General features: G+C 36.1%; 1 protein-coding gene across 3 annotated transcripts in view; it reads right to left on the reverse strand.

The window, feature by feature from the left end:
• UEVLD (UEV and lactate/malate dehyrogenase domains) overlaps nt 1–12,990 on the reverse strand; it is a 34,887-nt gene that overhangs the window by 10,669 nt on the left and 11,228 nt on the right. For 2 of the 3 annotated variants that reach the window (XM_016219436.2, XM_016219437.2), the window contains exons 4-7: nt 12,296–12,459; nt 11,030–11,165; nt 9,653–9,771; nt 6,057–6,159 (exon numbers count right to left, since the gene is read on the reverse strand). In XM_016219436.2, coding sequence (XP_016074922.2) covers nt 6,057–6,159; nt 9,653–9,771; nt 11,030–11,165; nt 12,296–12,459 — 522 coding nt within the window. The remainder of the gene's footprint in view (nt 1–6,056; nt 6,160–9,652; nt 9,772–11,029; nt 11,166–12,295; nt 12,460–12,990) is intronic. The other variant, XM_016219438.2, reaches the window with a different exon arrangement.

A 12,990-nucleotide genomic window follows, 5' to 3' on the forward strand; every position in this document is an offset into this window, starting at 1 on the left:
AAAGAAACAGTCTGAGCTCAAGACGGGTTTTAATCAAGTTTATGTTCATAAAGAAGGTTTTTCTTTTCTTCAAGTAGAGACCTTCTAGCACAAATGCCAGATCAATCTCTTCTCCAGTGAAAGTACACAAAGCGCTAAGTTTGCCACCAGAAAGAGGATGAAGAACAGGGTGTATCCCAAGGGGAGGAAGAGCAATAAAGATAAACCAGATAAATTATGGGATCCAGGACCCATAAACAAGGAATTAGTTTTTTTGTGTTTTTTTAATCCTCACATGAGGATATTTTTCCCATTGATTTGTAGAGAGAGTGGAAGGGAGGGAAGAGAGGGAAGAGAGGAGAGAGACAGAAACATCGATGTGAGAGACACATTGATTGGTTGACTCCTGCATGTGCCCCGACCGGGGCCTGGGAATCGAACACAAGACCCTCCGGTCTGTAGCCAATGCTCTAACCACTGAGCCAAACTGGCCAGGGCAGGAATTAGTTTTATGTATTCACAATTTTATTATGGAAAATAAAAAATATGCTACAGGCAAAATAAACTTATAATCAAGTATATCATTCATTTTTAACCTTTGAGCTTAGGAGTCCTAGGGTTCCTCAAAAGTGATTCAAAGGCCATTTGGGCGGACTGGGAATAAGTGAAAAAAAGGCAGGTAGGCACAGCTCCAGGACATTTACTTTAACTTCTCCAAGCAGGGTAGTTCTGCTAGTATCTGTTTTATTTATCAAGGATTCTACTCCAACGAGGAAAAAAATGGTATGAAAATCTTTAAATCAAGATAAAGATTTAAAGATCTTGGCTCATTTTTTACTGATTTTATTTTTTCTTTGTTTTAAAATATGTTCTTATTGATTTCAGAGAGAGGAAGGGAGAGGGAGAGATACAAACATCGATGAGAGAGAAATATCGATCAGCTGCCTACTGCATTCCCCCTACTGGGGATCGAGCCTGCAACCCAGACATGTGCCCTGACCAGGAATCGAACCTGTGACCTCTTGGTGCATGGGAGGATGCTCAATCAACTGAGCCACACCAGCTGGGCTACTGACTTTTTCTTATACTGAAGCTGCGTCCTTGGTTTTAAATTCTTTCAGTGGAACTTAATGCATTAGCAACTGTTATGACTCAGGAAAAGCTGTTCTCTGGAGTTCACTGCTGCCCAGCCTGAGTGGCTCAATTGGTCGAGCATCGTCCCATGCACCTGTGTGGTTGCTGGTTTGATTCTGTCAGGGCACATGCCTGGGTTGCGGGTTCAGTCCCCAGTCAGGGCATGTAGGAAGGTAACTGATCAATGTTTCTCTCAACGTCTCTCTCTCTCTCAGCATGTCCTCAGGTGAGGACTAAAAGAAGGACCACTGGTCTTGGAGTTCACTGCTGTGATCCTCAAGTGTACATACACTATTTTACCACATCACTTTCTGTTACACAGTGTGCTTTACAGTAAATATATGCCAAACAGTGGCCAGACACTAGCAACATCAGAAACAACAGAAAAATAATGAAGCAACCAGAATGGCATTAGTTCAATCAATCTTTGTAAATGAATATTAGCATCCCAGGGAGACGCCAGGGTTTATAGTCTTAATTAAGCCTCTAAGGCCATCTTTCTAAACAGGTTTCAGAAAGAAACACTTGTGCAATGTGTCCACTGGGAAATGCACTCCCAATTTTAGTTCATAATCTAATGCAATTGTGGGGATGGTAGCTCCAAAAACTGACTCATGGATTTTAATTATGGTTTTTAATGAGTCCTCTTAAGTAATTCCTGTGTTCTAGGGTTCAAAATAGGCATCTGGTAATGAGTCAAAATCTCAAGAATTGGAAGACAGTAGAACTGGAAGGGATATATAGTTAAGACTTCCCTGCCACTTTGATGTGCCAGGTATTGTTCTAAGAGCTTTCCCTATATTTACTCATTTTATCTAAGCTACAACACACTATGAGGTTAATATTATCCCCATTTGACAGATCTGAGGCACAGAGAAGTTAAGTAACTTGTTTAAAGTCTCAGAACTAGTTAAGTAGCAGAGGCAGAATTTTAAGCCCAGGAAATATGACTTCAGAGTGCTGTTAAGCACTGTGCTATATTTGCAAACTTAGTTCTGTAATCTCATAAAGATGAGGAAATTGATACCTGGGAAGATCAGGTGGCTTGTCAATATTACTAAATATCAGTGAGTGGTTCAACTTATGATCCTATCATTTGGCCCCAACCTACCTTGCCAGGACCATTTCTTTTCCCCCTTTAGCTTCCTCTACTTTGAATGATAAAAATGCCTCACCCTCAAGGTTGACTGATGAGTAACAAGAGTAGAAGCTGTCTAATGTTTCAAAAGTGCAAGAAAGTCTTCCTACTCCATATGATTTCCTATCAAGCTCCCAAGTTCTTCAATCTCTCCATAGGCCTGGGGTAGATGTCAGGCATCTATCATTTTAAAAAGCACCTCAGGTGATTCTAACACAAGTTATTAATCCATAAACCATGTTTTAAAAATCACTGGCTACTGAGTAAATTTTACTTTGCTCATATGTCAACAACTTTTTAAATTTATGACTATTGAACACTTTTCTCTATGCACACACATGCATATACCTATACACACAAACATTTATGCTTGTATATGCAGAGATTATTTCTGGAGTAAGTAAGAAATTGGTAACAAAGCCCAGCTCAGCCACTTATTAACTGTGTGACCTAAGCCACAATCTCTCTGAACCATCTATAAAATAAAGAGAAGGAAGTGTGAACATATGTAAAGTATCTAGCATATGTTATTGATTCCCTAAAATAATGGCAGCTGTTATTATTAAGGGATAAAAGACAAGCATAATAGTGTCTTCAGTCAGAAAATGACATGATCGCCTGGCCGGGTGTGGCTCAGCAGTTGAGTATCGACCTAGGATCCAGGAGAGCAGGGTTTGATTCCTGGTCAGGGCACATGCCCGGGTTGTGGGCTCGACCAATGATTCCCTCATCATTGATGTTTCTGTCTCTCTCTCTCCCTCTCCTTTCCTCTCTCTGAAATCAATAAAGATATATTCTAAAAAAAGAAAAAAAGAAAAGAAAATGACATGATCAAATTAATATCATAGGAGAATTATTTCACTGGCTATGTTTAATACTGAATAAACGTAATTAAAAAATAGAAACAGGAACCCTTATGCAGTTAGTGAGAGTATAAATAGGTACAACTTAATAATACAAATTTTAAAACACACCCCTTTTGACCCAGTAATTCTACTTTATCCAACTAGTTAGAGAAGTACACAAGGAATTTTGCGTTACAATGTTTTCGGAAGCATTGTTTGTAATCACAAAAGTACAAACAACATGCCCTGGCCGGAGTTGCTCGATGTGTTAGAGCATCAGTCCATGCACTGAAGGGTCGTGGGTTGGATCCCTGGCCCCAGTTGGGGCGCACGTGGAAGGCAACCAATCAATGAGTCTCTCTCACATCGATGTCCGTCTGTCTGTCTCTCTCCACCTCTCCCTCTCTTGCACTTTCTCTAAAAAAAAAAATCAATGGCAAAAAAGATTGTTGGGTGAGGATTAACTAAAATAAAATAAAATAAAATAAATAATAACATAAAATAAATAAATAAAATCAATATCCAAATAGAGCCAAGTACAACTCTAAGATGATCAGTGAATTGCAATCATCAATGCCTTTTATGATAGGACATTACTAAAATTTCCAGATGAGTTTAAATTCCCCAAATTATTAATGCAGTTCTTTATAGCATAGAATATATTTATGAAATGTTAGTTAACATTATATTTAAAATTATTTCATGTTATAGTAATTAAATTAAGTATTATCAGGAATGTGCAACCAAAATTAACATGGGCAACATGAAACTTGCCCCAAGATAGGGTGCACTCATTCAACATTCCCTATTTGGTGGCAAGCACCATGACCTATATATCTACTCCAAGGATTCTATTATTTCAATTATCTGAAACAATAGTTATTGATGGTTAATGAGACCCATAGGCAGAAACAATTTCCTCATGTCCTAAATGGCCTCACAACCTCTAGAGTCCATGCACTAAAAGTTCCCTAAAGTGATTTGGAAGAGTTAAAACGTCCCTTAAGAACTTCAGTACCTGGAAATGACAGGCTCAAGAGACTATCCAAGCTCCCCCAGGGATCCTCTGTATTAGGCTTACAAAAGGATCATTAAAGCAACTATTATATTCTTTCTAGAGAAGGAAAATGAACTCATTGCATCCTACAGGGATCTAGGGCAGGGGTGGGGAAACTTTTTTCTGTCAAGGGCCATTTGGATATTTGTAACACCATTCATGGGCAATACAAAATTATCAACTTGAAAATAGCTATGAAAAAAGCTCCTAGATTTATTGAATTTTGAATCCCACCTGCAGTTGCCTTGGCAGAGCCAGACCAAATGATTTCACGGACCAGACATTCCCCATCCCTGATCAAGAGCCTTGCTAGAACTATTATAGCCATTTTTATGTTTTTAATTGACTTTTAGAGAGAGGAAGGGAGAGGGAGAGAGAGATAGATACATTGATGAGAGAGAAACATCGATCGGCAGCCTCCTGCACCCCCACCCCCCAGGGATCGAGCCCACAACTGGGCATGTGCCTATGCTCACAAAACTGAACCACACCAGTAGGGCTACACCCAATTTTTATAACCTAAAGGTATCATTCAACTTTTCTGACCCTCTGTTGTTCTTAGTACATTTAGGCTTGTGAAACCATTATGTCTCAACATTTTATTTGGAAAATATGGTCAAGGAATACAGGGGATCTAAGGCAAAGGAAAGCCAAACAACTACATCTTACAACCTGACTTCCACTATAACTTGCTTTTGGAAGGTTAGAGTAAACACTCTAGTGTTCAGAGTATTTAAATTAAACACTTTCTAGTCCAACGGTCTTCTAATATTTTTGATCATGCATCCCTGGTAAAAAAATATTTTTAAGCCCACATCCCCAAATACAGTATTTATCTACATATATATGTCTGTACTAATACATTACATACATTATAAAATATCATTAAAAATGAGATAAAATTACTTTAACATTAAAAAACTTATTTACTGATACAAAAATCCTTTGTTATTAAAACTTATTTTAACAATATGTTTTTAGTGAAAGCAATGTAAATTGAATTTTTGTAAAGAATCTTGATTTAGCACTTTTGCTATATACCAAGAAGTAGGTATTATTCCCACTTTATAGATGATAAAACTGAACTTTGAGAGATTATATAATCTGACAAATATTAGAGCTATAATGTGGCAGAACTAGGATGCAAACCCCCATCTTTCTAACTCTAACACCAGTGTTCCTAACCAATATATTACGAAAAAGGAAGCAATCAGAGGAAACAATTTATACTAAGATGAGACACATAGAAAGAAACAATTTCTTCATGTTCTAAATGGCCTCACAGCCTCTAGGGTTCATGTAATAAACAGTCCCCTAAGTGATTTGAAAGAGACAGAGAATAAATCCTGACCATATGAATATTATTCCCTTATCTGATTCCTGTTAATATAATCAGTTGCAGTCTCTGTATGACTCTGGGTAAGTCACTTAACTTATCTGAATCTCAGTTTCCAAATATATAAATTGAGGGATTTGGACTAGGTGATTTTTAAGGTACTTTCAGTACTAAAACTCTAGTACTCTAGGCAGAGCAAAGAGGATTCTTAGGGCAGTGAAGCAACTCTCCATGATATGATAATGGTGAATACATGTTATTATAGATTTATCCACATCCATAGAATAAACAATGCCAAGAGTAAATTCTAATATAAACTACAGACTTGGAATGATAATAATGTTTCCAGGTAGGTTTATCAATTGCATCACTCAGGTACGGGATGTTGACAATGGGAGAGGCTATGCATGTGTGGGAGCAGGGGGTATATATGGAAAATTTCTGTACCTCCTGTTCAATATTGCTCTGAACCTAAAACTGCTCTACAAAATAAAGTATATTTAAAAAATTCTAGGACTTAATACAAGAGCAAATAAGACATACATCTTTTAAGCAGAAAAACCAGACCTTTGCTGATCTCCACATTAGGCAGGTTGAAGATCTCAAGGTCCATCATCCCTCCTGTAGTCCCTTCTGAAAGGTCTAAGAGGACAATTCTGTCTGCAATGCTCTGTATAGTACAACAAGAAAAAGAACAGCATTACACTGGACATGCCCAGTTACTCAATTTAAATTCATTCAGAAGTGTGGGCTACGGGAGAATACACAGGCCTCATGTCCTGTGTTATGAAGCAAAAGTTAACACAATAATAAAGGGCCACGCAAGGAAGAAATTATTATTATTTTTTTATTTATTAAATATATCTTTATTGACTTCAGGGAGAGCAAAGGAGAGGGAGAGAGAGAGAGAAACATCAATGATGAGAGAGTCATTGATGGGCTGCAGCCCACAACCCGGGCATGTGCCCTGACCGGGAACCGAACCCTGATCGCCTGGATCCCAGGTCGATGCTCAACCGCTGAGCCACGCCCAGCCGGGCAAGGAAGAAATTATTATGCACTTGAGTAATGCAATCCTTTAGGCTTGACTGAGAACTGAGATCTAACAGGGCTTAAAACAGAAGTCACAGAATGCAGGTTTCTTCTGATGGGTCGAGTAATAGAGATGACTCGGTGTACTCAATATGTTTGCTATTTTTCTTGAGTGTATGTTTTCATTTTGATGCTATAATTTACATTCTAAAAAAAATTAGAGTGATTTTTTTGGTCTACTTTAGCACATTTCTAGCATGAAAGTCAACAATAATGCCAAATTTCTCTTAAAGGATAATAGCCATAAATCTAAAATACAATACAATTACCATGCAGCACTCTCCCCAGAGAGCTCATAGAAAACATCTCCACATGCCTGTAGATGGCTCCTTGGGTGCCATGGTGGGCTGGCTTCAAATGACAATATGGAATATCCTAAAGGTCAGATTACCTTTGTGGAAGGTCTTTTTCCAGAGTAGTAAGGGATCTAAGGATCTCTCCTATTTTAGAGTGCAGGGACAAGAGTACTCAGGAGTCTACCAGACTACGGGGAAGAAAGTATAGAAGTTAAGAAAACAACCCAGCTATACTTATTAGCTCGGTAAGGCTGGGCAAGTTACTAAACTTGGCCATACTTCATGGGCTGTGAGGATTAATTATGTGACATAAGGCTGGCAGAGAGTAGTCCTCTCTAAATCGTACCTATTAATTTTATTATTGTTTACCACTTGTAAGAGAAATGTAAAGAAAGCTGTTACCATTTTTCATTTATCAGACATGCAAAGATCCAAAAGTTTAACAACTGTAAAAAACAGGTATTTTCACACACTGTGGATATGAAAATAAATTGGTATAACTGATGTGAAGGATAATTTGACAATTTCTATCAAAATTTAAAAACACAGTAACTCCTTTAATCCATAAATCTCATTTACATAAATCGCCCTACAAGTTTATTAGTAGATGTAGGATAGTGATACAGTATGTATAAGGATATTCAAAGGCTAGAGGGAGCATTTGAGATCTTGCTCCCAACATAGGTCATCACCAAGCTCAAATAAACTCATTAAAAAAAAAAAGACTAGAAACAACCGAAATGTCCATCAATAACAATAATAATAATGAAGCGGTTTAACACAGTGGTTTAGAGCAGAGCTTCTCAAGTTTAAGGGATCACACCTAAGAGATCAGTGAAGCACATGGATCACCAGGGATTTTATTAAAATGCAGATTTCTACTGTAGGTCTGTAGTGGCACCTGAGATTATGCATTTCTAATAAGATCTCAGATGATGTCAATGCTGCTGGTCTGCAAGCCACATTTGAGTTGTAAGGATCTAGAATATAGGTTCTATATGTAAACTGCCTAGCTTCAAATCCTCCCTCCATTTATTAACAGTGCGACTTTGGGCAAATTAGGTAATCTCCCTATGCCCTGGTTTCTTCATTTGTAAAATGGAAGTAATGATAGTATCTAAGCTATAGGATTGCTGTAAAAATGAGTCAAGTGTTTAGACGAGGACCTGGCACCTAAACATTCAGTAAAGGTTAGTTACTGCTGCTACCACCACTACTACATACTACTGTCACTATCCTGACTGCTATTGTACTATTTGAATATTGTTGCACTATTTGAATATTGTTACCTTGTATCAAAATATTGTTTTAAAAAAAAATTTTCCATCTAGACAGCTCACAGAGAAAGAAATACTGACAGTGAGACTTTTCAAACAGCTAAAGAAACGACTTTAACCTTTATCCGAAGGAGTGGGTCCCGCTGGCCGAATTTAAATGCTGACGGAATTTAAATGCCGTCTCTTAAAGGTTAAATACTCAGAAACCTAAGCATATACGTTCTTTTTTACAGGCAAAAGGAAAGACACCATTATTTGTACAGTTGATCCTGGAAAATATATGGAGTTTGTATGATGCTGTCTTTTAAATGCCGTCTTTTAAAGGTTAAGAGGCCTTCCTGTACTTAACAAAAACAAAGAAAACTGATAGAACTCAGTACTGTTAGGGATGTCAAAAATCTGGTTGATGTGCACATTGTTATTAGCAGCATAAATTAGTTCTGCCTTTCTGAAGAGCAGTTCTGCAATATGTATTAAGTGTGATAAAAACCATCCGTGCCCTCTGACTCACTAGTACTATTTTTGAGATTATGCACACCTAAAAAAAAATTCAGATGAGAAAATAAGCAACTTGTAAAGCAATGTTTACAGAAGCACTCTATTTAGTAACAAAAGAACTGAAAACAACTGCAATGCCAATTAAAACGGAACATTATATTCAGATAAAGGGTGGAGGAAATGAAACTATAATATGCCAAAAGTTAGCATATATTTTTCTGAGTAGCCAGCTTTAATATTTTCTAGCTCCCTGGATACAATTTAATTATTTGCTGAAGTAGAACCTACCTCCAAGACATATATGTGAATCTTAAATGGAAGAAATTAGGTGGCAAACAATCAAATTTTTAATAGAATAGAAAACCAAAGGCCAGCTACCAAATAAACACATAAAGGGACAGCTATTCTATGCTAGGCTATATCCCTCAAATGACATAGACATGCTGTTACCATGATACTGGGCCCAGGAGGGTCTTTTGAGCCACTTTGGAAGGGGATTTTAATGCCTTTCTGAAAATAATTTATATAAAAAAGATCTAGTAAAAGGTACGGATAAAAAATAAACAAATCTCAAACTATCAACTCAGGAACTACAATACTAAAGAAAATCAGAGTAATTACACAAGAAAAGGCAATGGTAAAAAAATTCTAATTTTAGAAAAAGCTAAAATTATTAAGAGTTTAATTAAAGCATCATGACAGAGAAAAAAAAAGAATTTGTGATGAAGTTAGATGAATGTCAATTTGAGGTTTCCCTTGAATTAGGCTGATGAGCCCATTATTCAAATCACTTTTTCAAAGCCTATTCCATGACTAACTACTAATTAAGAGCCAACATCCCTAATGAGAGCTTTTAGCTATTTTGTCAACTAACTAAATATATTTTAAGGCAAAATGAGGTTTTCCCAAAATTAAACCTTCATTTCTTGTATGTTAAACATAAACTACCTAAAAGTGTAGCAATATGATATATGTATTTATGACAACGATGCTTACATACCTTTGCTGAAATTGCTAAAGTGCAGGCAACTCCCAGTTCTCCACCTCCAACCACAGTAATTTTCTTTACTGTTTTATTCTCATGATTTGCCCAGTTCTTTGAATTTATGTCTGAGACACCTAGAAAGAAAAAAGAATGATCATGACAATTTAAAAATAATATCAAAAATCTTTTCAGTATCTTTCAAAAAAAAAAAATACACTAAGCTTCAACAACTTGGACAGAAAACATGGTGCTAGTCCACAATAGGTACTCAAAAATACTTGTTGAACAAATGCAATGCTAGAAAGACAGGAATCTCACAGTAAATATTCCACTAAAAAAAGGCTACCCTTTAAAAGAAAATATCTTTCCAAACATTTAAAAATATTATATAAGACTAAAAAAAAATCCAGGATTTCCATAATTCTGAAAAACATTCTGATTCTTACTGCACTTGTCTAAAATGCAAAAAGTATTTAGCACCTTATAAGAATTTTGCAAGCATGGATATTTTGCTTTATACTCAGTGAGAAACAGTGAGAACCACAATTTTCTGGACCAATATACTGAAGTGAGGCAAAAAGCCACATAAACATATAATGAGAAAGGTTTGGGATCATTAATACAGGGATTGGATTGGCAAACATAGGTTTATAATTGTGAGTATATGAAACACAGAGTTTACTCTTGTATTATTTATTATTGTATTTTTTCCTTTTTTTTATTATTATTATTTCATATCCTTACTTATGATTTATCTTTTAGGTAATAATGTCTGGTAATTTAACCTACTTTCATCCACCCCTGTAAATATAAAGTGGTTTTTAACAAAACACAAATTGTTTTATCTGTCAGAATAAGAGTAATCTTTTACATGTTGTTGTTGCTGTTGTTAATCCTCACCGGAGGATATTTTTTCCATTGATTTTTAGAGAGAGTGGAAGAGGGGAAAGGAAGAAGGAAGGGGTGGGGGGAGAGAAACATTGATGTGAGAGAGAAACGTTGATCAGTTGCCTCCTGTATGCACCCCAACTGGGGATCAAATCTGCATCTAGGTATGTGCCCTGACAAGGAAATCGAACCTGTGACCTTTTGGTTTATGACGATGCTCCAATCAACTAAGCCACACCAGCCAGGGCTAATTGTTTACATTTTAAGAAACCATATTCATTGAAACTGTATGGTAGGTAACACCCTATGATAGATGTACAGGAATTTTTTATTCAACACAGATATGTGTGTGTATATGTGAGAGTGTGTGTATATATATATATATATATATATATATGTGTGTGTGTGTGTGTGTATGTATTTATTTATAAAAATAAAGTAGCAGAGAGTAAAGGCTATTAGTGAGAAGTTATAAACTCATAACTCTCTAACAAAAATACAAACCTTCAGTGATTTTTGCAATATAGGCTAGCAAGTCCACCTGCTGTGCCTCATCAGATGATGATAGAGAATACAGGGGAAGTTCCTCTTGAAACTTGGCAATCATTTCTTTAATTAGTCCTACAAGTACAGATTTAGGCTGCAGAATACACACAAAGGGAAGAGTTATGCAAAAACTTTGCTGACAAATACTACCTTTTAATCTATACATTGTTATAGTTAGCCAAAACAAAGTATTGTATTATACTTTCATTTTCTGAAAACTACTACAGAAAGTATGTGATACCTTCACCTGTTTTAATATTTTTAACTGAAAAATTACTTAATCCTTTTAACTTTTTAAAATGGAGAAATGCTAAATCCACATCTCCAAAATGTGGGAAAATAACATGAATGTGCTTACAAGCAGAGTACAGTCTGTTTTTTTTTAACTTTTTGTTTTGAAATAACTGCAAACATAGAAACACTGCAAAAACAGTACAAAGAATTTCCATATATTCCTCACCCAGATCACTAAAATTTTATCACATTTGCTTTCTTAGTATCTCTCCCTCTCTGTATTTTTCTGAACCAATTGAGAATAAACTGCAGATATGATAACTCTTCATCCCTAAACACCAAGGAATAGAGTGAAGAAATAAAATGGAGTCAGTGCAGCCAAGCTGTTAAATTACTAAAATCAAGTAGGTTTAGGCATAAAGAAATGATTCTATTCTTGTTTTAATGAGCCTGGAAACTTAAATTTTTGAATACTCCAGTCCTGTGTCAATGCCTGGATATCTGATTACCCCCTAAAGGACAAAGGAAAGTATGTTCACGTATCCAGATAAAATTTTAATACTCAGTTAAAACAAAGCACATAACAGATTATATGATTCAATTTACTAAAGGTAAAAAACAGGCAAAACTACAAATAAATACATATATTACACAAGAATCTTTAATAGAGAGGGACTAGGAGATAATGCCCAGTATCTTGCTAGTAGCTTTACACGTGCTTTATCAAGCAGCAAGCAGCTGAAAAGGACAGGGAGTGAACAACAGTTGGCTCCTAGACTCAAAGAGAACAGCTCAGGCAGGCAGCTGTCATCAGGGTTCTGAGACTTGGGTGACCCCTGGGAGCTCAATTTCAAATTACTTTTAATGACCATATGAAGAATATCGTTGAAAGAAAATTCAGTAACCTATTTGTTAATTTGATTCACTAGGATCAAAGATAAATATTGAGAAAAATAAGAACTTTTCAAAGAAAATCCAAATTGATCTTACATGGCTCCAGTTCTGAAGGTAGGGCAAGTATATTCTGCCTTGAGCATCCACATGTTTTCCAACTGAGATTCCCATGTTTGCAGTTGGCTTTAAGAAGCAAATGGGAGGAGCAAAAGGGTGAGAATCCAAAATCCACAAACGAATTGGTATGTTATATGTATTACCTATTTGAAATAAAATGAACACACTTCAAATAATAATAAGGCATGCACATTTATTTATGGTATAGCTAGGTGGCATTTTAAAATGTGTAGTCAAGTTTCTACATTAAAGGACTTATGCAAACTGAGGCCTATTCCCCTTCCCCATTTCATCTACATTATCATTGGATATATGTTCCCATTAAATCACCAGCATAATATTTAAGGAAATTTAATTAAGGTATCCTATTCAATTCAATAATACAGGGCCTACTGTGTCAGAAGTTTGAGATTCACCATCTTCTCTATGTAACCTTCTTTGCTCCACCCAAGCAGAGCTACTGTACCTTTCTTGAATGGTAGTGGACACACATTTTTATACTTCTTCTGCATTTAAGTTATTTGCTTACAGTTCTGTTTTTCCTTTTACACTGTTAACTTCTTCCTAAGAGAGGATTATGTATTATTCATAATACATAATGCACCAAGTATAGTGCCTAATGTACTAGCTGCTCAATAAAAGTTTCTTATATAATTAAGAATGACTGAATTAAT

The sequence above is a fragment of the Miniopterus natalensis genome, chromosome 11, assembly GCF_054644295.1.
Source record: "Miniopterus natalensis isolate mMinNat1 chromosome 11, mMinNat1.hap1, whole genome shotgun sequence".
Taxonomy (NCBI): Eukaryota; Metazoa; Chordata; class Mammalia; order Chiroptera; family Miniopteridae; genus Miniopterus; species Miniopterus natalensis.